This window comes from Saccopteryx bilineata, chromosome 6 (genome assembly GCF_036850765.1).
Source record: "Saccopteryx bilineata isolate mSacBil1 chromosome 6, mSacBil1_pri_phased_curated, whole genome shotgun sequence".
NCBI lineage: Eukaryota > Metazoa > Chordata > Mammalia > Chiroptera > Emballonuridae > Saccopteryx > Saccopteryx bilineata.
Genome location: NC_089495.1, coordinates 191,829,631 through 191,857,189, shown reverse-complemented (window position 1 = coordinate 191,857,189; position 27,559 = coordinate 191,829,631). Strand labels below are relative to the sequence as shown.

General features: G+C 46.9%; 1 protein-coding gene and 1 pseudogene across 1 annotated transcript; both read left to right on the top strand.

Moving 5' to 3' along the window:
* The first annotated feature begins 6,167 nt into the window (after window positions 1-6,167).
* On the top strand, window positions 6,168-26,597 carry RNF114 (ring finger protein 114). The gene is made up of 6 exons (XM_066237993.1): window positions 6,168-6,332; window positions 10,956-11,106; window positions 14,498-14,604; window positions 15,692-15,806; window positions 22,075-22,182; window positions 24,865-26,597. Exons 1-6 carry the CDS (start codon window positions 6,193-6,195, stop codon window positions 24,928-24,930), a joined length of 687 nt encoding a protein of 228 aa, XP_066094090.1. The 5' UTR covers window positions 6,168-6,192; the 3' UTR covers window positions 24,931-26,597.
* Window positions 17,326-17,979, top strand: LOC136308403 (microtubule-associated proteins 1A/1B light chain 3B pseudogene; annotated as a pseudogene).
* Window positions 26,598-27,559: the final 962 nt, after the last annotated feature.

Below are 27,559 nucleotides of genomic sequence, written 5' to 3'. Positions count from 1 at the left end.
CCCTAGTTTCCCTCGCTGATGACAGACACTGGTACCAGATTCTCAGGTCTCCTTCCAGCAGGGTGATTGCTGCTCCCGGGACCTTCCCAGCTTTAGCAAGGAAAGCCTGACATCCTGGGAGCCCCCTCAACTCCAGGCAAACCCAGACGATTGGTCACCTTACCTTTCAGAGACATCTATTCCTCATACGCAAATGTATACCAGGTATATAACTCAGCATCTTGGTGTTATTTTAACTAAAAATATATTTCAGCCTGACCTGTGGTGGCGCAGTGGATAAAGTAACTTCCTTAAAAAAATGAATAAAAAATATATATATTTCAAAGATCATTCCATATCAGCTGTGTATTTATTTAACAAATATGTATGGAGTCACCTACCTTTTAAAAGCTAAAGATATAGCCTGACCAAGCAGTGGCGCAGTAGATAGAGCGTCGGACTGGGATGCTGAGAACCCAGGTTCGAGACCCTGAGGTCGCCAGCTTGAGCGCGGGCTCATCTGGTTTGAGCAAAAGCTTACCAGCTTGAGCCCAAGGTTGCTGGCTCGAGCAAGGGGTTACTTGGTCTGCTGAAGGCCCGCGGTCAAGGCACATATGAGAAAGCAATCAATGAACAACTAAGGTGTCTTAATGTGCAACGAAAAACTAATAATTGATGCTTCTCATCTCTTCACTTCTGTCTGTCTGTCCCTGTCTTTCCCTCTCTCTGTAAAAAAAACACACAACAACTTCTAGTAAAAAAAAAATGGACCAAAATTCCTGTCCTCATGGAGTTGACACACCAGTAATTATATCTGTTGTATTTCTTCTTTTCTTTCTTTCTTTTTTTTTTTTTTTTGTATTTTTCTGAAGTGAGAAGCGGGGAGGCAGAGAGACAGACTCCTGCATGTGCCCGACCGGAATCTACCCAGCATGCCCGCCAGGGGGCGATGCTCTGCCCATCCAGGGTGTTGCTCTGTAGCAAACGGAGCCATTTAGTGCCTGAGGTGGAGGCCATGGAGCCATCCTCAGAGCCCGGGCCAACTTTGTTCCAATGGAGCTTTGGCTGCGGGAGGGGAAGAGACAGAGAGAGAAGAGAGGGGTGGAGAAGCAGATGAGCTCTTCTCCTGTGTGCCCTGGCCAGGAATCGAACCCGGGACTTCTACACACTGGGCTGACGTTCTACCACGGAGCCAACCAGCCAGTGCCTCTATTGTATTTATTTAATCACTTTGCTACTATGACCCAGTCCTGTCCTGGACATCTGTGTGCCCACATCCTTCTCACATTTATGAGTAGGTCTATAGAAGCACTATCCACAGAACTTTCTGTGGTGATGGAAATGTTCTGTATCTGCTGTGTCCTGATACATAGCCACTTAGCTACATGTGGCTATTGAGCACTAGAAATATGGCTACTAGTGAGACAGTGATTTTTTTTTTTTTACAGAGACAGAGAGAGTCAGAGAGAGGGATAGATAAGGACAGACAGGAACAGAGAGAGATGAGAAGCATCAATAATCAGTTTTTCATTGCGACACCTTAGTTGTTCATTGATTGCTTTCTCATATGTGCCTTGACCGTGGACCTTCAGCAGACCGAGTGACTCCTTGCTCGAGCCAGCGAGCTTGGGTCCATGCTGGTGAGCTTTTGCTCAAACTAGATGAGCCTGCGCTCAAACTGGCAACCTCGGGATCTCGAACTTGGGTCTTTCCGCATCCCAGTCCGACGCTCTGTCGACTGCGCCACCGCCTGGTCAGGAGAGACAGTGAATTTTTTAAAATTTACTTAAAATTAAATAGCCACAGTATGGGATGGCTCTGGTCTATGGGATAAAGTCCTGAAATATTATAGAAGAGATAAATCAAAAGGTCTGTGTTCTTCTTTTATAATTATAGGCAAATTACCCACTAAAGAGATTGTATTAGTTATCAGTTGTTGCCTAACAAATGACCACAAACTTAGTGGCTTAAATAACACACTCACAGTGGGTGAGCAGTGTGGGCCTGACATGTCTAGATCGCCTCACACTAGAGGAAATCTCCCTGCAACTTTCATTAGGATCATTATTTAGTTGAAAAACTTTTCAAAGCACCGGCCGCCACCACCGACCTCACATCTTTCTTCCTAGAATTATATCTATCCCCTGCACCCTGCAGAGGGCCTGGCACACAATAGACCCACAGGGACTCTTTGTTGTCTGAATGAATGAGTCTACCTTGGCAGTAAAAGTCAAGTTCGCAAAGGCTTTGAGCAAAACCTATTCTCCCACTCCAGGCTCACGGAACCCAAGAAGAGGTTAGACAGTGTGGACAACCTAGGAGAGGCTGCCAAAAGCTGAAGAAGAGGAAGAGACTACTGTGGGAAATATTTTCCTTAAAAACATTTAGGGGCCCTGGCCGGTTGGCTCAGTGGTAGAGCATCGGCCTGGCGTGCAGGAGTCCTGGGTCCAATTCCCGGCCAGGGCACACAGGAGAAGCGCCCATCTGCTTCTCCACCCTCCCCCTCTCCTTCCTCTCTGTCTCTCTCTTCCCCTCCCGCAGCCAAGGCTCCATTGGAGCAAAGTTGGCCCGGGCGCTGAGGATGGCTCTGTGGCCTCAGGCGCTAGAATGGCTCTGGTTATAACAGAACGATGCCCCAAGATGGGCAGAGCATCGTCCCCTGGTGGGCATGCCGGGTGGATCCCGGTCGGGCGCATGCGGGAGTCTGTCTGACTGCCTCCCTGTTTCCAACTTCAGAAAAATACAAAAAAAAATTTTTAGGCGAACCCTGGCTACGTAGCTCAGTTGGTTAGAGCTTCATCTCGATATGCCAGGGTTATGGGTTCCATCCCTAGTCAGCGCACACACATATAAGAATCAACTAATGAATATATAAATAAGTGGAACAACAAGTAATGTTTCTCTTGCTCTCTCCCCACCCCCTAAAATCAATCAGTCAATCAATAAAAATTAAAAATAAAAAACATAAGGGTAAATGGGAAGAGTACGTTTCATTTGTTTGACACACATTATTAGGTTGATAGTTGCTGAGAAACCAAGTTATAAGTGGGAAGGAAGAAGGACTGGTTATATATTTGCAAGCTAAGAAAGGGAAAATGTCCTGACCTGCAGTGGCGCAGTGGTTAAAGCGTTGACCTGGAACACTGAGGTCGCCGGTTCAAAACCCTGCACTTGTCTGGTCAAGGCACATATGGGAGTTAATGCTTCCTGCTCCTCCCCCCTTTCTCCCTCTCTCCCTCTCCTCTCTAAAATGAATGAATTAATAAATAAATAAATAATAATAATAATAAAAGGGAAATTGGGGACATTGTCCATGGGGATACTTCAGAAAACCAGGAAGAGATGGAGCACATTCCGTCTAGCTCAGCATTGCTGGAGGGTAGGGGAAGACAATGTAGGCTAGTGGTTCTCAAAGTATGGCCCCGGGTCCTGCAGCATCAGCCTCACCTGGAAAACAATTACAAATGCAAATCCCCAGACCTACTGATGCGCTGGATCAGGCACTCTGGAGGTCGGTTCCAGCAGTCAGTGTTTTAAAAAGCCTCCCAGGTGACTCTGATGTACAGGCACCCTGAAGGGCACAGGTGGCAAAGGCAGACTGCATGTGATATTCAAATCCTGACTCTCATTTTCCATTTGTGTTAAAAGGTAATTAAATCTCTCTGTGCTTCGATTTGCACAGCTGTAAAAGGAGATACTAATAAAAGGACCCAAGATATAGGTTACTGTGAGGATTTATTCATACAAAGTAGTTATAATAATAAGCACCCCAAAAAGTTCACTATTAATATTATGTCAATCCTATCCTCTTGTCTTTGTAACTAAGTGTATGAGGTTGTGGAAAGTTCATTTCAAAAGTCCAAATGAGCCTGACCAGGCGGTGGTGCAGTGGATAGAGCGTCGGACTGGGACGCAGAGGACCCAGGTTTGAGACCCCGAGGTCGCCAGCTTGAGCGTGGGCTCATCTGGTTTGAGCAAAAGCTCACCAGCTTGGACCCAAGGTTGCTGGCTTGAGCAAGGAGTTACTCGGTCTGCTGAAGGCCCACGGTCAAGGAACGTATGAGAAAGCAATCAATGAACAACTAAGCTGCTGCAACGAAAAACTAATGATTGATGCTTCTCATCCCTCTCCATTCCTGTCTGTCTGTCCCTATCTATCCCTCTTTCTGACTCTTGCTGTCTCTAAAACAAAAACAAAAACAAAAAGCCCAAATGAGGCACTCTATGGATTTGGGTTTTTTTTATTATTATTCATTTTTAGAGAGGAGAGAGAGGGGGAGAGAGAGAGACAGAGAAGAGAGAAGGGGGGAGGAGCTGGAAGCATCAACTCCCATATGTGCCTTGACCAGGGAAGCCCAGGGTTTCAAACCTGCAACCTCAGCATTTCCAGGTTGATGCTTTATCCACTGCGCCACCACAGGTCAGGCCTCACTCTGTGGATTTGAAGCTCAGGTGTGGAGGTCTCCTGCTCACTCCCCCTTCTTCATCCCCACAGGGTCTGGCATCAGTTACAAGGCCAACGCAAATCGCTAATACCCACAGCACACCTCTGTCTCTGAGTGAGTGTCTGGCATAGGAACAGGAAACAGAAACGGGAAAGCCTAAGCATTGGCCCTTTTGGGCTGCTGCCTCCCTGCCAAATTGTTTGTTGTAGGATGCCTACATGAATAGCTATAAATACTCTTCTTGCTGCCACCGGGTCAAGCAAAATCAATCCCGGCATTTGGGAGTGAGACAAAGAAGGCACAAATTTGCATTCAATTAACCTGGTTTAACCAACATGATTTATTTATCCCATGTAGACTCCTCACTGTGAGGCCTTTGTGGCTTTTCAAGTAGAGGTTTAATTGATCATTAACTGTCCAGGTTAAGAAAACCATGTAAGACCCTGGCCGGTTGGCTCAGTGGTAGAGCGTCGGCCTGGCGTGTATAAGTCCCGGGTTCGATTCCCGGCCAGGGCACACAGGAGAAGCGGGCGCTTCTCCACCCCTCCCACTCTCCTTCCTCTCTGTCTCTCTCTTCCCCTCCCGCAGCCGAGGCTCCATTGGAGCAAAGATGGCTCGGGCGCTGGGGATGGCTCCTTGGCCTCTGCCCCAGGCGCTAGAGTGGCTCTGGTCCCAGCAGAGCTACGCCCTGGAGGGGCAGAGCTACGCCCCCCGGAGGGGCAGAGCATCGCCCCCTGGTAGGCAGAGCGTAGCCCCTGGTGGGCGTGCCGGGTGGATCCCGGTCGGGCGCATGCGGGAGTCTGTCTGACTGTCTCTCCCCGTTTCTAGCTTCAGAAAAATACAAAAAACAAACAAACAAAAAACACGATGCTTTAAAAAAAAAAAGATGTCTCTTCTGTTAAATGGTTGTTCAATGGGGTGTGTGCCAGACGCAAGTGGGTGCAGTAGAAAGTGGAAAGTTGAAATTCAAAACATCTGGGATGTAGGCCTGCTCCTTTCTTGTGAGATTGAGGTTTAGTCTATCATATCACGCCTCAGCTTCCCCATCTATACAGAGTATGAGCTGGACCTTACCACCAGGAGGCATGTGGACACAATTTTAAATAATGTTGACTCAGGGAGGGAGACATGCTTCCCATTACTTTTGCTTTCACTAGCAAGTGTCAGCGTGGTGATAGCCTGTCTTCAACCCCTCTTGCATAATGGCTAATGTCTTTTTAGTGTCAACAGTATATTCAGCATGAATTAATAATATTGTTTTGTTTCCATTGTATTTTTACAGTTCCCTTGTAGAATTAAGTGACAACTGGTTTTCTATTTGTAGCTCAGGAGTGATATCAGATCTACCTTTAAAATTTATTTGCTTTTTAAGTTTATTTATTTATTTTTCTTTAAAAATTTGTTCTTTTTGTTGTCGTTGTTTGCTTAAGTTAAAAAAATTATTGAGTAATAATGATTTAAATTTAGAAAACATGCTGAAGCACAAAGCCGGTCCCAATTTTGCCAACTCAAAATCCGTTTTCCATATTTTCCAGATTTCCCTCGGCCTCTTCCTCCCTCCCTCCTGTCAGAGGGGCCAAGAGGCGTGGCGCACCCTTAGCCCCGCTCCCAGCCGGATGCTCAGCCCATAATCCAAGCCCCTTGAGCCCTCACAGCCCACAAGCCCCGCCCTCGCCCCGCCCCTCGCGTCGCTGGCCGGCCCCCTGGGCCCCGCCCCCTCAGTCTCCTACTTCTCGGCCGCCGTTACGCTGCTCTCCGAAGCAGCAAGATGGCGGCACAACAGCAGGCTCGTGAGGCTGGTGCGCATCTGGCAGGGCCGGCGGCGGAGGCCGACCCACTGGGCCGCTTCACGTGTCCCGTGTGCTTAGAGGTGTACGAGAAGCCGGTGCGGGTACTCTGCGGCCACGTGTAAGCGGCGAGCCCGGGCCTGGTCGGGGGGCGTCTGACTGGGAGGGGAATGGAGCTGAGGGGCGAGGCCCCGGCCGGGAGGGTCTCGGGCGAGAGCAAGAGGATCGGCCTATAGGGCGCTTCTGCCGTCTTGCCTTGTTCACTCCCCCAATATTCCGCCCTTCTGTTGAGCTCCTACTGTGTTCCAGGCGGCCTGTCAGCTCCTTCCCACGCGAGATAGTGGCTTTCCACCTCACCGGGGGTTAGGTAGGGTCCAGAGTCTGCCCGCGAGCGCCCCAATTTCCCTTGAATAGTGCGTCCATCGCCCAGGTTTCTAGCTCTGCCGGAGTAATTCTAATGGGCCCTCAAGTGGAAGAAACACCGAGCTAGACTAAAAGAACAAAAGGAAAGTCTTCACATAAATATGACCCATCTGCCCTTAACCGTGAAGGGGCTTGAGAGGAGGTAGGTAGGGATTGTTAGCGTTACTGCTTACGTGGATACAGATGTGTTTCACGCCATTTGAAGTGAAGCCTCCGTGGCCTGTGCATTGGTCGTCACACACGACTAAAGGAGGTGTGTGTGTGACAGTGTCATGACAATGTCCCGGTCCTAGTTTGGCCGAATCTGAATCGCAGCCTTGCTCCATCAGACACATAAACACCTAAGTTGAAAGAATTGTAGAGAACTTGGCCGCCTGCTTCTTCCTCTGGGAGTTGGCATTTTCTTCACGGCTTCCCTCAACGCATAGAAGGGGCGTCACCTTGGCATTGGTCTTAGGACCTTTTCAAGGGTCAGTTGTCACAATAGGCACTTGTTGGGCCTCACAGACATTCTTTTCTTTTTTTTTCTTCTAATTTTATTTTATAAAAGTTATTTTTAGGGCGAGAGAGGAAGAGAGAGAGAGAAAGCAACATCGATATGTTGTTTCACATGATTTCACTGGTTGAGTCTTTTTTTTTTTTTAGGTTTTATTCATTTTTAGGAGAGAGAGAGAGAGAAAGGGGGAAGGGGCAGGAAGCATCAACTCCCATATGTGCCTTGACCAGGCAAGCCCGGGGTTTTGTAAAAGGCGAAAGATTTATGTGATCTGAAGAGAAACGAGAGCATAAGCCCGGGCTTTTGAACTGGTGACCTCAGCGTTCCAGGTCAGTGCTTTACCCACTGCACCACCACAGGTCAGGCCCTTCCTCTTTTTTAAAATCAATCAATCAATTAAAAAATATCTTCTTTTCCCTGGCGGGTGGGCTCAGTGGTGGAGCGTTGGCCTGGCGTTTAGATGTCCTGGGTCCCCTTCTCGGGGAGGGCACACAGGAGAAGCGACCATCTGCTTCTCTACCCTTCGCCCTTCCCTCCTCTATCTCTCTCTCTCTTCATCTCCCACAGCCATGGCTGGAGTGGCTCGAGGGAGGTGGCCTCAGGCACTGAGGATGGCTCCATGGCCTTCGCCTCAAGAGCTAAAAATGGCACAGGTTTCAACAGCAGAGGCCCCTAGTGGGCATGCTGGGTGGGTTCTGGCCAGGGCGCATGGGGAGTCTGTCTCTGCCTCCTCTCCTATCACTAAAATTAATTAATTAATTAATTAAAATAATAAGATTTTAAACTTTATTTCAAGCTCTAAATGGAGAGGACAGGTGGCTGGGTGCCCAGGAGAAGGGACTTTTTACATGGCACTGTAACAGAAAGGGTGGAGCATCTGGAAAGCTGAGCTAGAAAAACCCCGGTATAATAGGAAATGAAACTGAAAGCAGGCTGTTTTATTGGGCATGATTCATGGCCCCAAAAGTCTTCCTTTCAGATACCCTTCTGCACTTGGTGTCATCTTTGTGTGGCACTCTGCATCCAGGTCTGTGCTTCTCATAATTTTAGGTCTCAGCTCAAATGAATCCACCTCCTTAAAGAAGCTTTCTATGGTCACCCCAGCTGATCTCATCACTTTATTAGCTCAGTGACTTAATCACTATCTAAAACTAACATTTGTGTTTTGCTTCACTCTGGAATAGAAGCATTATGAGGACAAGGACTTAGTTAGGTCACCATTGTGCCCTCTGGTGAATCAGTAGATCCCCTCACCTTCTTCTAGCCTGGTCTGGAATTTGCCTAGCAGAATAACATCTAGTTTAATGACAAAGGAAAAAAATTCTTAAGAGACAGTAAAACATTGTTAAATGTGCAGATTATCTTTGATTATACATTCTGCCAGGGTATTTTCTTGCCTTCTTATCCATTTTTTCTGTGTACTTTACCTCAGCATTACCCCTCAGCATTACCACTTGCCTAGGCTTCAGGATATAAACTTGATCATTTTTCATTTTAGTTTTTTCTTTTCCAAATGCAGTTGGGTAGCAGTGCTACTGATTCCAGCCCTGAATCATGTCCTGACGTCATTCTCTGCTGCCCCAGTCAGGCCTCACAATCCTTTGCCATTAGCCTTCTGTTTGGTTTCTACTTCAGATCTCCTCTCATCTTTCCTCACCTAAAAAATATTATTATTGGCCCTGGCCGGTTGGCTCAGTGGTAGAGCGTCGGCCTGGCGTGCAGAAGTCCCGGGTTCGATTCTCAGCCAGGGCACACAGGAGAAGCGCCCATCTGCTTCTCCACCCCTCCCCCTCTCCTTCCTCTCTGTCTCTCTCTTCCCCTCCCACAGCCAAAGCTCCATTGGAGCAAAGATGGCCCGGGCGCTGGGGATGGCTTTGCTCAGGTGCTAGAGTGGCTCTGGTTGCAACATAGTGACTCCCAGGATGGGCAGAGCATCGCCCCCTGGTGAGTGTGCCGGGATCCCGGTCGGGCGCATGCAGGAGTCTTTCTGACTGTCTCTCCCCGTTTCCAGCTTCAGAAAAATGCAAAAAAAAAAAAAAATTATTATTATTTTTATTTAGTGAGAAAAGGGGAGGGAGAGACAGACTCCCACATGTGCCAGGACCAGAATCCACCCAGCAAGCCCACTAGGGAGCAATGCTCTGCCCATATGGGGCCCTTGCTTCGTTGCAACTTGAGCCATTTTTTAGTGCCTGAGTCAGAGGCCATGCAGCCATCCTCAGCGACTGGGGCCAACTCTCTCCAATCAAACCATGGCTGCAGGAGGGGAAAAAAAGGGAGAGAAGTGAGAGGGGGAGAGGTGGAGAAGCGGATGGGTGCTTCTCCTTTGGGCCCTGACTGGGAATTGAACCTGGGACATCTACACACCAGGCCAACACTCTACCACTGTGCCAACTGGCAAGGACCTAAAAGATATTTTAAAACCAAAAACTATTGGCTATGATAATCCCAGAGTTATTTTTTTTATAAGGAAAAGTTTATTTAGAGGTAGAAGAAATAGGCTTTAAGAAACTAGTTAGACAAAAGAAGGACCTTGGAGCTTAACACAAGGCAAAATCTCAGAGTTGTTTTTGTTGTTTTTCTAAAATTTGGATTTGGTCTTGTCTGTCTTTGCTTTAAATATCTGGATCCCTACTGCTTATGAGGGAAAATGTTAGGCTCTTATTTCCTCAGATCATGAATTTTTTTTTTTTTTTTTGTGGCAGAGACAGAGTCAGAGAGAGGGGATAGATAGGGACAGACAGACAGGAAGGGAGAGAGAGAGAGATGAGAAACATCATTTCTTTGTTGCGGTTACTTAGTTGTCCATTGATTGATTTCTCATATGTGCCTTGACTGGGGGACTGCTATAGCAGACCGAGTGACCCCTTGCTCGAGCCAGTAACCTTGGGCTCACGCTAGTGAGCTTTGCTCAAACCTGATGAGCCCGCACTCAAGCTGGCAACCTTGGGGTCTCGAAACCCCAGTCCTGCACATCCCAGTCTGATGCTCTGTCCACTGCACCACCGCCTGGTCAGGCTAGATCATGACTTTTTAAGTCTGAAGGTCTGTAATATTCTTCCCTTGCTCCGCCAGCTGAACTCTTTCTTTTAAGTCTTTCGTAGATGCTGCATCTGAAGTCTTCTGAGCTCTGTCCTTAGGTCACAACTAGTTGCTCTTTTTTATTTTTTTAATTTATTTATTTGAGAGAAAGGAAGAAAAAGAAATGTCAGTTTGTTGTTCCACTTATTTATATATTTGTTGGTTGAGTCTTATATGTGCCCTGACTGGGGATTGAACCCGCAACCTTGGCATTAATCAGGATGACGTTCTAACCAAATGAGCTACTGGGCCAGGGCTACAACTAGTTTTTCTTGTATTTGTGTTCCCATCGTGCTTTGCATTCACCTCAAATGACAGCAGCTCCTGTTGGTGGTGCATTTCAAGTGTGCTATTCACTGTACTAAGGTCTGATGTACATATTTCACCCAGCACTTCTAGCGGTGAGTACTACTGTCTCTGTTCCACTGAGGAAAAGCAGATTCAGGAAACCCCTCAGTGCTGAGGGCTGTTTGAAGACTGCAACCTGCACCATAACTGTAATACCTTTTTCCATGTATTACAGTAGTTTGCATTTGTTTCTGGTGCTGATCTCTGATTCTTTGTAGGATCTCCCCCCCCCCCCCCCCCGTTTTTCTTTCATAGAAGGACTCAGTATTTGAATCAGGAGTAGGGAACAAGTTGTCTTTAACCTGTTACTCATTGATGTATTTTTAAAAGTTTATCCATTTTTGTTGTCTTGCCTCCACAATGCATGACTCAGGTTCTCTGTATGTCTTGTTCTAGCTTTTGCTCTGCATGCCTGCAGGAATGTCTGAAGCCGAAGAAGCCTGTCTGTGGGGTATGTCGCAGCCCTCTGGCACCTGGTGAACGAGCTGTGGAGCTCGAGCGACAGATTGAGAGCACAGAGACTTCTTGCCATGGCTGCCGTAAAAATGTATGTGGAGGGAAAACGGAAGAGTCAGTCTTTCTGTGATGAAATGGGTAAAACGTAGAGCTGTTGCTGTGTAGTTTCTGAAAGTAGAGCATGATTAGATGACTAATAGCACGTGTGCATGCTAGTTCTCTGTGGCAATGGCTGTGCTGTTTCATTTTGGTAACCTTACTGGGTTTCTGGTTTATTTTGGGGGGTGTGTGTTAAGAGTTGGCTTAGTGTATTACATATTTTAGCTTTGAAACCATAGAAATCTGTTATCTCAGTTTTTTCTTATAAGAGACCCATTTTTTTCAAAGCATTATGTACACTTTTAATTAGACTCTAATGGCAGGATATTTCTTTCTATTTTTTTTCCCTTAAGTGAGAAGCAGGGAGGCAGAGTGACAGACTCCTGCATGCACCCCAACCAGGATCCACCTGGAAAGCCCCCTATTGGGCAATGCTCTGCCCATCTGGGGCCATTGCTCTGTTGCTTGGCAACCAAGCTATTTTTAGCAGCTGAGGCAAGGCCATGGAGCCGTCCTCTGCCCAGGGCCAACTTGCTCCAACCGTGCCATGGCTGTGGGAGCAGAAGAGAGAGATAGAGATAGAGAGAAGGGAGAGGGGGAAGGGTGGGAGAGCAGGTGATCGCTTCTCCTGTGTGCCCTGACTGGGAATCGAACTGGGACCACACTCCAGGCCAGTGCACTACCACTGAACCAACTGACTAGGGCCTGGATGATACTTCTTAATATTTTTTTAAATTTAATTAATTTATTTTTTACAGAGTCAGAGAGAGGGATAGACAGGGACAGACAGACAGGAACGGAGAGAGATGAGAAGCATCAATCATTAGTTTTTCATTGCACATTGCAATACCTTAATTGTTGCTTTCTCATTGATTGCTTTCTCTTATGTGCCTTACCCATAGGGCTACAGCAGACTGAATAACCCCTTGCTGGAGCTAGCAACCTTAGGTTCAAGCTGGTGGGCTTTTGCTCAAACCAGATGATCCTGCGCTCAAGCTGGCGACCTTGGGGTCTCGAACCTGGGTCCTCTGCATCCCAGTCTGACACTATCCATTGTGCCACCGCCTGGTCAGGCCTTAATATTGTTTAATATAAAATGAAGTCAGTATGGATATACCTTACAGCAGGGGTCCCCAAACTTTTTACACAGGGGCCAGTTCACTGTCCCTCAGACCGTTGGAGGGCCGGACTATAAAAAAAAAACTATGAACAAATTCCTATGCACACTGCACATATCTTATTTTAAAGTAAAAAAAACAAAACGGGAACAAATATATTTAAAATAAAGAACAAGTAAATTTAAATCAACAAACTGACCAGTATTTCAATGGGAACTATGGGCCTGCTTCTGGCTAATGAGATGGTCAATGTGCTCCTCTCACTGACCACCAATGAAAGAGGTGCCCCTTCCGGAATTGCGGCGGGGGCCGGATAAATGGCCTCAAGGGGCCACATGCGGCCTGCGGGCCGTAGTTTGGGGACCCCTGCCTTACAGTCTCCTTCCTGTTAGAGTGATTAGCACTAGGTACACAGTGGGTATAGTTCTGTTCTGAATGGGGCTGTTTCCCATCCCTTTTCATTGGGAGCTCTTTGGTTGGCAGCTTGAAGTTAAGTCTTTTAGCTAGAGGTACAACAAGCATCATGGTAAGCCAGAGCTCAAATATGGAAGCTTTTTTGTTTTGTTTTGTTTTGTTTTGTTTTCTTTAATTTAGAAACTCAAGATACTGAAATAAAGTTTATTACCTTCATTTTCATACCTGCATAATGGAGTGTTTGGGGTTTTTTTTCCTGTATGCTTATGATTTTCTCCATTTTAAAGATTAGTGATTGTCTGACCTTTGGTGGCACAGTAGATAAAGCATCGACCTGGGATGCTGAGGTCGCTAATTCAAATCTCTGGGCTTGCCTGGTCAAGGCACATATGGGAGTTGATGCTTCCCACTTCTCCCCCCTTTCTCTCTCTCTCTTCTTTCCATCTCTCTTTCCCTCCCTATTTCGCCCTCCCCCCTCTAAAATCAATAAGCCAAAATAAAGAGATTAGTGATTGTACTGTAGTTTACCTTCAAAAAAATGTATCTTCTTCCCTGTAACCCCCTTCTTCTTTCCTTACATATTTTCTTTCTTTTTTTTTTTTTTTTTTCATTTTTCTGAAGCTGGAAACAGGGAGAGACAGTCTGACAGACTCCCGCATGCGCCCGACCGGGATCCACCCGGCACGCCCACCAGGGGCGAAGCTCTGCCCACCAGGGGGCGATGCTCTGCCCATCCTGGGCGTCGCCATGTTGCGACCAGAGCCACTCTAGCGCCTGGGGCAGAGGCCACAGAGCCATCCCCAGCGCCCGGGCCATCTTTGCTCCAATGGAGCCTTGGCTGCGGGAGGGGAAGAGAGAGACAGAGAGGGAAAGCGCGGCGGAGGGGTGGAGAAGCAAATGGGCGCTTCTCCTGTGTGCCCTGGCCGGGAATCGAACCCGGGTCCTCCGCACGCTAGGCCGACGCTCTACCGCTGAGCCAACCGGCCAGGGCCATATTTTCTTTCTTTTTAGAACACCTGTAATGAAGTACTTCTTTAGGTTTTCTTTTTCTTGTTATATTGCAAAGACTAGATTTTATAGAAGAAATAGAAGTTAGATTTGTTTTCTTTTTAAGATCACTTATTACAATCTGGCAATTTGTACTTTAGGATTACTAGCCTTTCTCCCTTTTACTTGCATGGTCACTTTTCTCTGCTGCACATAATGGAATGTGGTTCTGGCTTGCTGTAAGGAGAGGAGTTTAAATACTAGTATGAAAAACTTTAAAACTTCACTGGGTTTAGAGTGTGTCTGTGAGCAGAGAGCATATAGTGAATAAAGCAAACCTCTAGGAGAGTTAGGGAAGCAGATACCTTGATTTGGTCAAGTAAGTGCTTGCTTTGGCAGCACATACAGTGGTACCTTGAGATAAGAATTTAATTCATTCTGTAACTGAGTTCGTAAGGCAGTCAGCTCATATATTGAACTGCCAATACTGGATCCATGCACCAACGCGCCAACTAGCGGCAGCTTCCGGAATCATAACTCATATCTCGGAATTTCTCTTAGATCTTGAACAAAAATATGGACCGAATCGCAGCTTGTATCTTAAAAAATTCGTATGTTGGTCTGTTTGTATCTCAAGGTACCACTGTATACTGATTTGGTCAAGTAAAACATCAGCCTTGGTCTTAACAAAAATCTTGCAACAGACAGTCAGGGATTTAGCCTCATCCACAGAGCCTGGGGACTGGTAAGATTGTTTGCCAGGGTGGAATGGGTCTAGTTTTCATCTTGTCTTTGCTTTGGGATTATGTTAGGCCTGGTACAAGGTGCTGACTAACTTGTGGCCTCTGATTCTTCCTGTCCAAGTTTGTCCTATCCAAGATCCGGACCCACGTAGCTACCTGTTCAAAATACCAGAATTACATTATGGAAGGTGTGAAGGCCACCACCAAGGATGCATCCCTTCAGGCAAGGTAAATGACTCAATCACTCCCTTAGGTCAAGGTCATCTATTGCTACAAAGGCATTGGACACTTTGCATGTTCAGAGTTGAGTTGTGTGTGTTTTAGAAAGTGGAAGTATAAGTGGTGGCACAGTGGATAGAGCATTGGCCTGGGATGCAGAGGACCTAGGTTCAGAACCCCGAGGTCACCAGCTTGAGCACGGGCTCACCAGCTTGAGTGCGAGGCCACTGGCTTGGGCATGGGATCATAAACAAGACCTTATGGTCGCTGGCTTGAAGCCCAAGATATCTCTGGCCTGAGCCCAAGGTTACTGACTTGAGCAAGGTGTGACTGGCTCGGGAGGATCCCCTGGACAAAGCACATATGAGAAAGCAATCAATGAACAACCAAGGTATCTCAACGAAGATTTGATGCTTCTCATCTCTCTCCCTGTCTCTGTCTCTCTCTCTCTCTTTCTTTCTCACGCATGCTAAAAAAAGAAAAAGAAAGTGGAGGTATAATTGTTATGCTGGTTAAAGCTGATAAGTTTTTTGTTGTTTTTTTTTTGTGGCAGAGACAAGAGAGAGTCAGGGAGAGGGACAGACAGACAGGAAGGGAGGGAGATGAGAAGCATCAATCATCAGTTTTTCGTTGCAACACCTTAGTTCATTGATTGATTTCTCATCTGTGCCTTGACCATGGGGCTACAGCAGACTGAGTGACCCCTTGCTTGAGCCAGCGACCTTGGGTCCAAGCTGGTGAGCTTTGCTCAAACCAGATGAGCCCACGCTCAAGCTGGTGACCTCGGGGTCTTGAACCTGGGTCCTCTACATCCCAGTCCGACGCTCTATCCACTGCGCCACCACCTGGTCAGGCTAAAGCTGATACAAGTTTTTACGTGGAGGTGGTTTTGAGGAAGACTCTCTGATGTTCACTTCAAATATTAGCTGTGTGGATGTTATTTTCAGAACACTTGACCTGATTCTAAAGTAATCATCACAATCTCTGTTGAAACACATTCAGTAAACTTGGCTCCTTTTTGGTGGGTACAGTGGCTGTAGTTGTATGAAAGATACTCACGGATGTGTTTTCTTTTTTCCTGCCTTTCCTCTTCTAGGAATGTCCCAAACCGTTACACCTTTCCTTGCCCTTACTGTCCTGAGAAGAACTTTGATCAAGAAGGACTTGTGGAACACTGCAAGTTATCCCATAGCACGGATACCAAATCTGTGGTAAGTAACTTTTTAAATACTTTTTATGGGGAAAAAGACTGGCAGTGCTCAATAAAGGGTGAGGGTGATAATAGTAGTGGTGAACCTGGTGGGAATGAAGGAAGTGATGGGCAGTAAGGTAGGGGAGGTGGGAAAGGTGCAGGTGATGGGATGGTGTTGGTGGGTGGTGGGGTAGTGGAGGCAAAAGTGGTAGAAATGGTGGTGGAGGTGATGGGGGAAGGGAGAGTGGAAGTGGTGATGTGAACAGAGGTGAAGGTGGTTTGGTGGCAAAAGTGTTGATAATGGAGGTGTGGAGAAATGATGGAGGTGGTAATGTTGCTCTGGTTTTAATTATAACAATCATCTTCCTCTTCATAACAGCAATTTGTGTACTAATAATAGTTAATATGATAGTTTCCTAACTAGAATCCTATCAACAGGGATATTTCATCAATTAATACTTCTAAAGAGCAATAGTATAAGATAACCAAAGGGAGCAGTGTTCTAGTGGAAGGCACAGGTCACTGAGAGCAGCGGAAATACAGTGTGTCCGTAAAGTCACGATGCACTTTTGACCGGTCACAGGAAAGCAACAAAAGACTAAATGTGAAATCTGCACCAAATAAAAGGAAAACCCGGCCCTGGCCGGTTGGCTCAGCGGCAGAGCGTCGGCCTGGCGTGCGGGGGACCCGGTTCGATTCCCGGTTCGATTCCCGGCCAGGGCACACAGGAAAAGCACCCATCTGCTTCTCCACCCCCCCCTTCCTCTCTGTCTCTCTCTTCCCCTCCCGCAGCCAAGGCTCCATTGGAGCAAAGATGGCCCAGGCGCTGGGGATGGCTCCTTGGCCTCTGCCCCAGGCGCTAGAGTGGCTCTGGTTGCGGCAGAGCGACGCCCCGGAGGGACAGAGCATCGCCCCCTGGTGGGCAGAGCATTGCCCCTGGTGAGCGTGCCGGGTGGATCCCGGTTGGGTGCATGCAGTAGACTATCTGACTGTCTCTCCCCATTTCCAGCTTCGGAAAAATACAAAAAAAAAAAAAAAAAAAAAGGAAAACCCTCCCAGTTTCTGTAGGATGATGTGGCAGCATGTGCGCATGCGCAGATGATGATGTAACACTGTGTATACAGCGGAGCAGCCCATGGCCATGCCAGTCAAGATGTGGACGGTACAGAGAAAAGTTCAGTGTGTTCTGTGGCTCGCTAAATTCGAATTCGTGACCAAAGTGCAACGTGAATATTGGCGCGTTTATAACGAAGCACCACTGCATAGGAATAACATTACTGGGTGGGATAAGCAGTTGAAGGAAACTGGCAGTTTGGTGGAGAAACCCCGTTCTGGTAGGCCATCAGTCAGTGACGAGTGTCACTGTCCCGTATAGAGGCTATACAGGATAGCTACCTAAGGAGCCCTAAAAAATCAGCATGAGCCCACATCGAACTGCACTGAATAGGTATGAAACTGGGAGAGTTTTCCTTTTATTTGGTGCAGATTTCACATTTATCATCTTTTGTTGCTTTCCTGTGACCGGTCAAAAGTGCACCATGACTTTACAGACACGCTGTATAAATAATTAGAATACTGTGTACTGAGGGCCATACAAAGATATGTAGAGTGTTAAAACGATTCAGTGCAGGGATAGATTTGTGCCTAAAGAGGACTGGGAAGACTTTGGTGTAAAAGGCAGTGAGTTGAGCCCAGAAAGTTAAAAGAAACTGTTCACATGGAAACTAGGGGAAGGGATAAGGGAAGTCACTGTTGCCACAGCGGATCCATCATCACCTAAAGCTGCTGGGACCCTCTGCCTCGTCGCCCCCTCCCAGCCTCCCACACCGCTGGAGAAGACTTTCAAGCAGTGCCACACCTTCCAACAAAGAGTAGAAAACGTTCGAATTATCCAAGAACAGTATCTGACCAAAATCTCAGTGATAATAGAACTATGCAGGGTCAGAAGCAGCTTCCGGTTCTGGATAAAACCAAGTTTCTTGTACCTGATCATGTCAACATGAGTAAACTCATCAAGATATTAGAAGGCACTTACAGTTCAACACTAATCAAGCCTTCCTATTGGTGAATGGGCACCGCTGGTGAGTGTGTCCACACCGATTTTGGAAATGGATGAAAGCAAGAAGGATGAAGATGGATTACTGTATATGGTATATGCCTCTCAGGAGACACTTGGAATGAAATTGTCATAAGACTAGAAAAATGCATCTGTCCTAGAATGTTTTAAACCAGGGGTTGGGAACTTATGGCTCATGAGCCAGATGTGGCTCTTTTGATGGCTGCATCTGGCTCGCAGACAAATCTTTAGTAAAAAAAAGTAATAACGTTAAAAATATAAAACATTCTTGCCCTGGCCGGTTGGCTCAGTGGTAGAGCTTCAGCCTGGCGTGCAGGAATCCTGGGTTTGATTCCTGGCCAGGGCACACAGGAGAGGCGCCCATCTGCTTCTCCACCCCTCCCCCTCTCCTTCCTCTCTGTCCCTCTCTTCCCCTCCCACAGCCAGGGCTCCATTGGAGCAAAGTTGGCCCAGGCGCTGAGGATGGCTCCATGGCCTCTGCCTCAGGTGCTAGAATGGCTCTGGTTGCAACAGAGCAATGCCCCAGACGGGCAGAGCATCGCCCCCTGGTGGGCATGCCGGGTAGATCCCGGTCGGGCACATGCGGGAGTCTGTCTGACTGCCTCCCCGTTTCCAACTTCAGAAAAATACAGTAAATAAATAAATAAATAAATAAATAAATAAATAAACATTCTCATGTATTATAATCCATTCATTTCCTACCACTCATGTTCATGGTTGCAGGTGGCTGGAGCCAATCACAGCTGTCCTCCAGACAATACCAAATTTTTATTGGATAATGTGTAACATACGGGTTGTTGTATGGCTCTCACAGAATTACATTTTAAAATATGTGATGTTCATGGCTCTCTCAGCCAAAAAGGTTCCTGACCCCTGTTTTAAACCCTTACCAGTGGTGAATAAAAGGGATGTTGCCAACTGAGATTGACCAGCTCATTTAATCACAGGTCATCAAAGACAGTTGTGTTCCTGCCAAGGCATTTTAAAAAGTTGTTTTTGGGCCCTGGCCGGTTGGCTCAGCAGTAGAGCGTCGGCCTGGCGTGCAGGAGTCCCGGGTTCGATTCCCGGCCAGGGCACACAGGAGAAGTGCCCATCTGCTTCTCCACCCCTCCCCCTCTCCTTCCTCTCTGTCTCTCTCTTCCCCTCCCGCAGCCGAGGCTCCACTGGAGCAAAGATGGCCCGGGCGCTGGGGATGGCTCTGTGGCCTCTACCTCAGGCACTAGAATGGCTCTGGATGCAACAGAGCGACGCCCCAGAGGGGCAGAACATCGCCCCCTGGTGGGCATGCTGGGTGGATCCCGGTCGGGCGCATGCGGGAGTCTGTCTGACTGCCTCCCCGTTTCCAGCTTCGGAAAAATGAAAAACAAAACAAACAAACAAAAAAAGTTGTTTTTGTACTTCAGGCAGAAAAACTGAGCTTCAAGTGAGCACATTCAGCTTTGGAAAACTATATTATTTAACCTAGGCTGTCTTGTTTTCAAATTTAGAAGTTTAAAAATAAAATACTTTGGCCTGACCAGGCAGTGGCGCAGTGGATAGAGCGTTGGACTGGGATGCAGAGGACCCAGGTTCAAGACCCTGAGATTGCCAGCTTGAGCGTGGGCTCATCTGGCTTGAGCAAAGCTCACCAGCTTGGACCCAAGGTCACTGGCTTAAGCAAGGGGTTACGTGATCTGCTGAAGGCCTACGGTCAAGGCACATATGAGAAAGCAATCAATGAACAACTAAGGTGTTGCAACGCGCAATGAAAAACCAATGATTGATTCTTCTCATCTCTCTCCGTTCCTGTCTGTCCCCATCTGTCCCTCTCTCTGACTCTCTCTGTCTCTGTAAAAAAAATAAATAAATAAAATAAAATACTTTGCATTTTAAGTTACCAATAAAAAAGCAGGGGACCAGTTTCCAGGCTGAGAGGGTGGCATGCGCAGAGGAGTGAAGACACGGAGGGCACAGTGTGTGAGGCAAGGAGGAAGCCGAGAAGAGCGTGCATGGAGAAAGGGGTGGAAGGAGAGGCTGGTCTGACTGAGGTGGGCCTCGACCTTGCTTGTCTGGGCAGTAGAGAGCTCTTAACTGTTTCTAGGTAAGGCAGTCACTCTTACAGAGAATGAACTAAAGAGGAAAAAGGCTAACGACAGAAAGACGGGAATACAACTGAAAGCGCCCAGCTGAGGGAGCACATAAGCATAAGGCCTCATCCAGGCACTGGGGACGGGACAGGTGTGAGAGTCCACCTGGAAGATGGCGAGAAAACAGGAACTACAGGAAAGTTCCTCCAGCTTCTCTGCACTTAACGTGCCCTGATGTGGGAGATGTGCTTGCCACACTATTGATAAGAAGTTGAAATGGAGCCAAGAATGCAGGAATACAGAGTAGGAACTAGTGCTTAGTAGCTCATGGTCTCTAAACATCTTAAACACTTTCTGGTAGTGTCTAGTTCTTAACTTTTAAGGAAGAGAAATGTAGAAGTCAAAAAATTTTTTTTTTTTTAATATTTTATTTATTAATTTTTAGAGAGAGAGGAGAGAGAGAGAGAGAGAAGGGGAGGGAGGAGCAGGAAGCATCAACTCCCATATGTGCCTTGACCGGGCAAGCCCAAGGTTTCGAACCGGCAACCTCAGTGTTCCAGGTCGACGCTTTATCCCACTGCGCCACCACAGGTCAGGCAAAGACTGTCAGCTGGTTTCTTTTTTTTTTTTTTATTTTTTATTAATTTTATTTTATTTATTCATTGTTAGAGAGGAGAGAGACAGAGAGGGAGAGAGAGGAGAGAGAGACAGAGAGAGAGAAGGGGGAGGAGCTGGAAGCATCAACTCCCATATGTGCCTCGACCAGGCAAGCCCAGGGTTTTGAACCAGCAACCTCAGCGTTTCCAGGTTGATGCTTTACCCACTGCGCCACCACAGGTCAGGCCCAAAATTTTTTCTAGAGTGTTTTTCTAATCAGTTAAGTGACTAAATTAATGGTGACCATGTTTTCCCATTTAAAAAATTTTCCAGAAAAATAAGAAATCTTGACAACTGATTTTTAATGGAAAAGCAATAGAATTTTAACTTTCTAAAACTTTTCTGAATGTCACTGTTCTCTTTTTATTTTTTAAAAAGATTTTATTGCCTGACCTGTGGTGGCGCTGTGGATATAGAGTCAACCTGGAACGCTTAGGTCGCAGGTTCAAAACCCGGGGCTTGCCTGGTCAAGGCACATACGAGAAGCAACTACTCTGAACTGATGCTTCCCGCTCCCCACCCTGCCCCCACCAGGCTGACGCTATATTCACTGTGCCACCACAGGTCAGGCTGTCACTCTTCTTATTAGTAATGCTTTTGATTTTCCTGAACAAAGATGTCTCGTAAAAAATTCTGAAGAAAAAGTAACATTAAATTCATAAATAACCAAAAAAAGGTCAGAAAAGTAGTACAGTAAACTCTTTCTGTATCTTTCACCTAGATTTTCAGATTAATAACATATTACCATATTTGCTTAACCATGCTTTTTGTATATGGATTTTTTGCTGACCATTCGAGAATAAGTTAATAGAAGTATGAACCTTGGGCCCTGAATACTTCAGCACATATCTCTAAAGAACAAGAACCATTTGCTTTAAAAAAAATTTACCTATTGCCTTTAATGCTGCCTCTTGGGCTTTTCTCCTTGCTACCACTGCCCCTCCTCTAGAACACCCTTTCATGTTCTGTTTGTCTTTCCTAGTACCTCCCAGTTTCAAGCTCGGGTCAACCTCTTGTATGAGGGCTTTGAGAGCTTTTCAGCCTGAGCTCCCTCATCTGAGCATTTACTTTGTAAAAAATAGCATATAAGGCTGTGTTTTAGCTTCCTTGAGATATTGCTCCTCTGTCATTTTTTTGGTGTTCTTTGTGTCTTGGATCATTTCATGTGCCGGGTTAGAAGGCCATAGTCTGGGCTCCCACTGGGCTGACAGCATTGTTCTGACCACAATAGGGGATAAGAAAAGGGTTGTATCATGGCTTAAGCCTTTACCCAACCCCCTGTGTCGTTTGACTTGAGTAGGAGACTGATGGTGTTTCTGGGAGGTAAACATACTTGCAGGGGAGTAACCTGGCCCTGAACTGGTGTCAGGAAAGCTGTCCTGGAAGAAAGAGGGCCACACATAAGCCACAGAGGGGGGACGCCAGCTCAGACATCAGGAGCCTAAGACTATGAATTGATATTCATATCAATGCTTCTTTGTTGAAAGGTTTGTCCGATCTGTGCCTCAATGCCCTGGGGGGACCCCAACTACCGCAGCGCCAACTTCATCGAGCACATCCAGCGGCGGCACCAGTTTTCTTATGACACTTTTGTGGTGAGTAGGGCCTGGGCTCTGATCCTTCCCTCTCTCTTACCTGGAGAACTATGGGCCCCATTGCTGAGTTTTGTCACTGACGTAGTGGGTTTCCTAGAATGGCAGTTGCGTGGTCTGTGAGCCAGGTGAGCGGCCACAGCCTTCTTTGTGTGGTTTTGAAGATGAACTGGTCAGCCATCTAGACTGAGATATAGTGACAGTTTGCTCCTGTTTTGTTTTGCTTTGTTTTTCCCCAAAATTGCCCACTTTCTTTTGGTATGTGTAGTTTCTACCTGATATAGAACCTGGTTTAGGATTCTTAAGCTTAGCTGCCCATGGGGCCAGGCAAGTAATGGAAATGGCCCCATAGGGTTTTCAGGCTGGACTGTGTGTGGCTTGTTAACGTTGCCACTAGCTCCAAGCTGATTGTTGTCATGTGGAATATAGGCACAATATTGCCTGTCTCCTCCGCCCACCCCAACCGCAGAAGCTGGAAATGCAGAATTTTGTACAAAATATTGCAAATTTATTTATTTATTTATTTATTTATTTAGTATTTTTCTGAAGTTGGAAATGGGGAGTCAGTCAGACAGACTCCCACATGCGCCTGACTGGGATCCACCCAGCATGCCCACCAGGGGGCGATGCTCTGCCCATCTGGGGCATTACTCTGTTGCAGCCAGAGCCATTCTAGCGCCTGAGGCAGAGGCCATGGAGCCATCCTCAGCGCCCAGGCCAACTTTGCTTCAATGGAGCCTTGGCTGTGGGAGGGGAAGAGAGAGTCAGAGAGGAAGGAGAGGGGGAGGGGTGGAGAAGCAGATGGGTGCTTCTCCTGTGTGCCCTGGCCGGGAATCGAACCCTGGACTCCTGCACGCCAGGCTAGTGCTCTACCACTGAGCCAACTGGCCAGGGCTGCAAATTTATTTATTTATTTTTTATTTATTTTTTTTTATTTTTTTTCATTTTTCTGAAGCTGGAAACAGGGAGAGACAGTCAGACAGACTCCCGCATGCGCCCGACCGGGATCCACCCGGCACGCCCACCAGGGGTGATGCTCTGCCCACCAGGGGGCGATGCTCTGCCCATCCTGGGCGTCGCCATGTTGCGACCAGAGCCACTCTAGCGCCTGAGGCAGAGGCCACAGAGCCATCCCCAGCGCCCGGGCCATCTTTGCTCCAATGGAGCCTTGGCTGCGGGAGGGGAAGAGAGAGACAGAGAGGAAAGCGCGTTGGAGGGGTGGAGAAGCAAATGGGCGCTTCTCCTGTGTGCCCTGGCCGGGAATCGAACCCGGGTCCTCCGCACGCTAGGCCGACGCTCTACCGCTGAGCCAACCGGCCAGGGCCCAAATTTATTTTTTATTTATTTATTTTTTACAGAGACAGAAAGTGAGTCAGAGAGAGGGATAGACAGGGACAGACAGACAGAAATGGAGAGAGATGAGAAGCATCAATCATTAGTTTTTCGTTGCGTGTTGCAATACCTTAGTTGTTTATTGATTGCTTTCTCATATGTGCCTTGACTACGGGCCTTCAGCAGACCGAGTAACCCCTTGCTGGAGCCAGTGACCTTGGGTTCAAGCTGTTGGGCTTTTGCTCAAACCAGATGAGCTCATGCTCAAGCTGGCGACCTCGGGGTCTCGAACCTGGGTCCTCTGCATCCCAGTCCGACGCTCTATCCACTGCGCCACTGCCTGGTCAGGCTGCAAATTTATTTTTTAAAGTACTTAAGGTCAAACAAAACACATTCACCAGCCAAACATGCTCATTAGGTTTGTGTCCTTTCTATAGAGCTGAGTGGTTTTGAAGGGGCACACTAGTGTTTTGGCATTATAGTAATAGATAAATTTGGCCAGCTGCTTGGAATAAACCTTTTATTATACATGGAAGTTAGAATTTTAAAGTATTAGTCAGTCCTAATGACTGTATTACAGAACCTGAGAAGGAAACATGACTCTTTCCAAAGTTGTCATAAAGAGTGTTAATTCATGGCCTCGTTCAGTGTCTGAAACTCAGACTTGAAAATAACTGTCCTTTTTGTTAATGCTGTAAAGATTAATATAATGCCCAAATAGAAAACTTTGCCTTATTGAATTAGAAAGGCTAGCCTGACCAGGGGGTGGCGCAGTGGATAGAGCATCAACCTGGGATGCTGAGGTCCCAGATTCAAAACCCCAAGGTTGCTGGCTTGAAGCCCAAGGTCTCTGGCTTGAGCAAGAGGTTACTGGACCCCCCCCCTCCCCAGTCAAGGCACACATGAGAAGCAATCAATAAACTACTAAGGTGCCACATCTTCGAGTTGATGCTCCCTTCCCCTCCCCTCCCTTTCTCTCCTTTTCTCTCTCTCTCTCTTTCTCTCTCTTTCTCTCTCTCTCTCTCTCTCTAAAAGGGAATTAGAAAGGCTACTTTCACTGCAGTGCATCTACATGTGAGCACTCCATCTGTGCCAGGTCCATCTCCATCTGGGTCCTCAGTCCCCATCTAAGGGAGCCATCATTATTTTCATTGTCAAGATAAGGCAGCAGAGGCACAGAGAGATCAAGCAATCTGCCCCAAATTACTTGGCCAGCATTGCCAACTGTGGAGCTGGAATCTGGGCCCCGGCAGCCCTCTCCCCAGGGCCCCGCACTCAGCTGTCCTGCCTGCTTCTACTGAAAGTATTTGCAGCTGCAAATAAATGCTGAGGCTCTGTCTCTTTTGCCCCTAGGATTACGATGTTGATGAAGAAGACATGATGAATCAGGTGTTGCAACGCTCCATTATCGATCAGTGAGCAGAGCTTCTGCTGTCTATCTCGTTTTCCAGAGCTTCCATTATGTGTTATGTGTGAAACCTTAAATATACAACAGGCCTGGAAGTGAGCCCCGTGATATTAAGACAGAGTCATTTCTAACATGGGAACAGTTTCCCAGGTCAAAGCCCTTCTTCCCTTTGGGCTCTTCCCCTGTTAACCCTGTTTGTCACATGTCTTGTTTTTTATTGCTCCTCAGCTGCTTCCTGGAGCTTCTGCTTCCTCTTCCGGAACAGAACCCAGCTTCTCCACTTGTCCTTGTGTCACACTTGTTCCTCTCCAGTGTTCATCTCTCAGGTCCTCTGAGCCAGCCAGGGCCTCTTGTGGGTCGTGAATAGCACAAATGAGACAAGTGTTTCCTCCCCTTGCCCCTGAGGTGTGTGAGCTCAGTCATGGAAGTTCCTGTTAGTTGGTCCTTAGCTGCCAGAAGCTGGAGTTACCTCCCAGGAAACCTTTCACAAGTCCTGCTGGGGTGTATGTTCTGATGCTGGAAGCTTTAATTAGTGATATTTTCCTACCACTCCTGTACACCCTTAGAATGAACCAGTTCAGTCTTAAATGCCTGCATGGTGCCTTTTTAGGATAGGTGGAACCACATATTTTTAGTGGAAATACATGTTTCTAGGTTAGAAACTTGGGTTAAACTCCATTTCTCCATAAGTAGGGAGGAGGGTCAGCTAAGAGAGACTGGAGGACCATAGTTTTTTCCTTATGATTTTCAAATTAATGAGGTATTTTCAAATGACTAGGTCATGTTTACTTCTTTATTTGGGCGCCTGCTTACATTCTTGTCTTTAAGGCACAAAAAGGAGTCCTCAAATGAGTAAGAAGGAAGAGGTTCTGGGGCCCAAGTGGATACCAGTTTTGTTTTGTTTTAATTTGTTCTTAGACTAAACTGAGCATTGCTTTTCTGTCAGAGAGGGGTAGGTAATCTAGTACCACAGCCTGCCGTCTCTTCTGACAAGACACTGTTCAAAGGCACAACATCTCCTGTGAGCAGTTGTTTATGGAAACTGACTCCTGGAAACCTACTTTGGTAGCAGCTCAAGAAGCTTGAAGTTCAACATGTTTCATTCATGATATTAATAAACACAAGGCTAAGAGCTGGCAGTCAGATCTGTAGAAGCAGAATCTCTGATCGAACAAAGGGCATCTGGATTTAGGTTCGCTTTTTCATATCAGATCTCTCTAGTCTGTTACGGAAATTTCTTCTGGTCAGTGGCTGAGGTTGCAAGGGACAGCTTCATGCCTGTGCATTGCTGCTGTGGGCCTCCCTACCTGCCAGTAAGTTCTGCAGGTGCCTAGTAACCAGCAAAGATGGGACCTTTTTGAAGCAAAGTAAATTTTCCTAATGTGCTGTTACTTGGGCACAGATGTTAAGGTCAGCTTCATCACTGTAGCTTTGGGGAAGAGTTCACTCAGACCTGCCTGAATTGAGATCCTCTCGGTCTAAGTTTACAGGGAAATTGAATAAAACTTTCATTTGAGGGAACTGAAGAGAGCGTGTCCATCTTACTGTTGGTACCAGGAAACTGATTTCCTTGTATTAAGTGCACTTCATGTATTTCTAATAAGATGACTTTCCAGAAAGTGAAATTTGTTACGTTCTGGCTTTTAAAAGGTGAAATATAAATAAATTTCATAATTTATCCAACTGGTAAGCTACTGTGCCTGTTTTCATTACTACCACTAGCTGAAGTCTGGGTCTAGGGACCTGATTGTTGCTCTTTGTGAGGGGAAGTTCTTGTCTGTCACTCGAGAGTCCCATCCACTCTGATCTCGGCTCTGACACTGCACCAGCTGAGCCTTGCTGGGCCTGTCCTGTCTGGAAGGTGCACACGCTCCCACTTCTCACATTTTTATAACTTACTGATTTTATAGATGAGGGAGAGAGAGAGAGAACCATCAATTTGTTCCACTTATTTATGTATTCACTGGTGGATTCTTGTATGTGCCCTGACCAGGGATCGAACCCACAACTTTGGTGTATCTGGACAATGCTCTAACCACTTAGATACCCAGCCATAGTGTATTGTGTTGCCTTTTTTTTTTTAATATTTTATTTATTGATTTTTAGAGAGGGGATAGAGAGAGAGAGAGAAGGGGGAGGAGCAGGAAGCATCAACTCCCATATGTGCCTTGACCAGGCAAGCCCAGGGTTTTGAACCGGCAACCTCAGTGTTCCAGGTGGACGCTTTATCCCACTGCACCACCACAGGTCAGGCCTTTTTTTTTTTTTTTTTTTTTTTTTTTTTTTTTTTTGGTATTTTTCTGAAGTGAGAAGCGGGGAGGCAGAGAGACTCCCGTATGTGCCCGACTGGGATCCACCGCATGCCCACCAGGGGGCAATGCTTCACCTATCTGGGCTTTTGCTCTGTTGCAACCAGAGCCATTCTAGCGCCTGAGGCGGAGGCCATGGAGCCATCCTCAGCGCCCGGGCCAACTTTGCTCCAATAGAGCCTTGGCTGCGGGAGTGGAAGAGAGAGAGAAAGGAGAGGGGGAGAGATGGAGAAGCAGATGGGTGCTTCTCCTGTGTACCCTGGCCGGGAATCTAACCTGGGACTTCCACATCCTGGGCCAATGCTCTACCACTGAGCAAACTGGCCAGGGC

Coding starts and splice junctions, on each gene's coding strand:
- RNF114 (XM_066237993.1), top strand. CDS start 6,193: ATGGCGGCACAACAGCAGGCTCGTGAGGCTGGTGCGCATCTGGCAGGG. Junction 15,807..22,074: donor GCACGGATACCAAATCTGTG/GTAAGTAACTTT, acceptor CTTTGTTGAAAG/GTTTGTCCGATCTGTGCCTC. Junction 22,183..24,864: donor TTTCTTATGACACTTTTGTG/GTGAGTAGGGCC, acceptor TTTTGCCCCTAG/GATTACGATGTTGATGAAGA.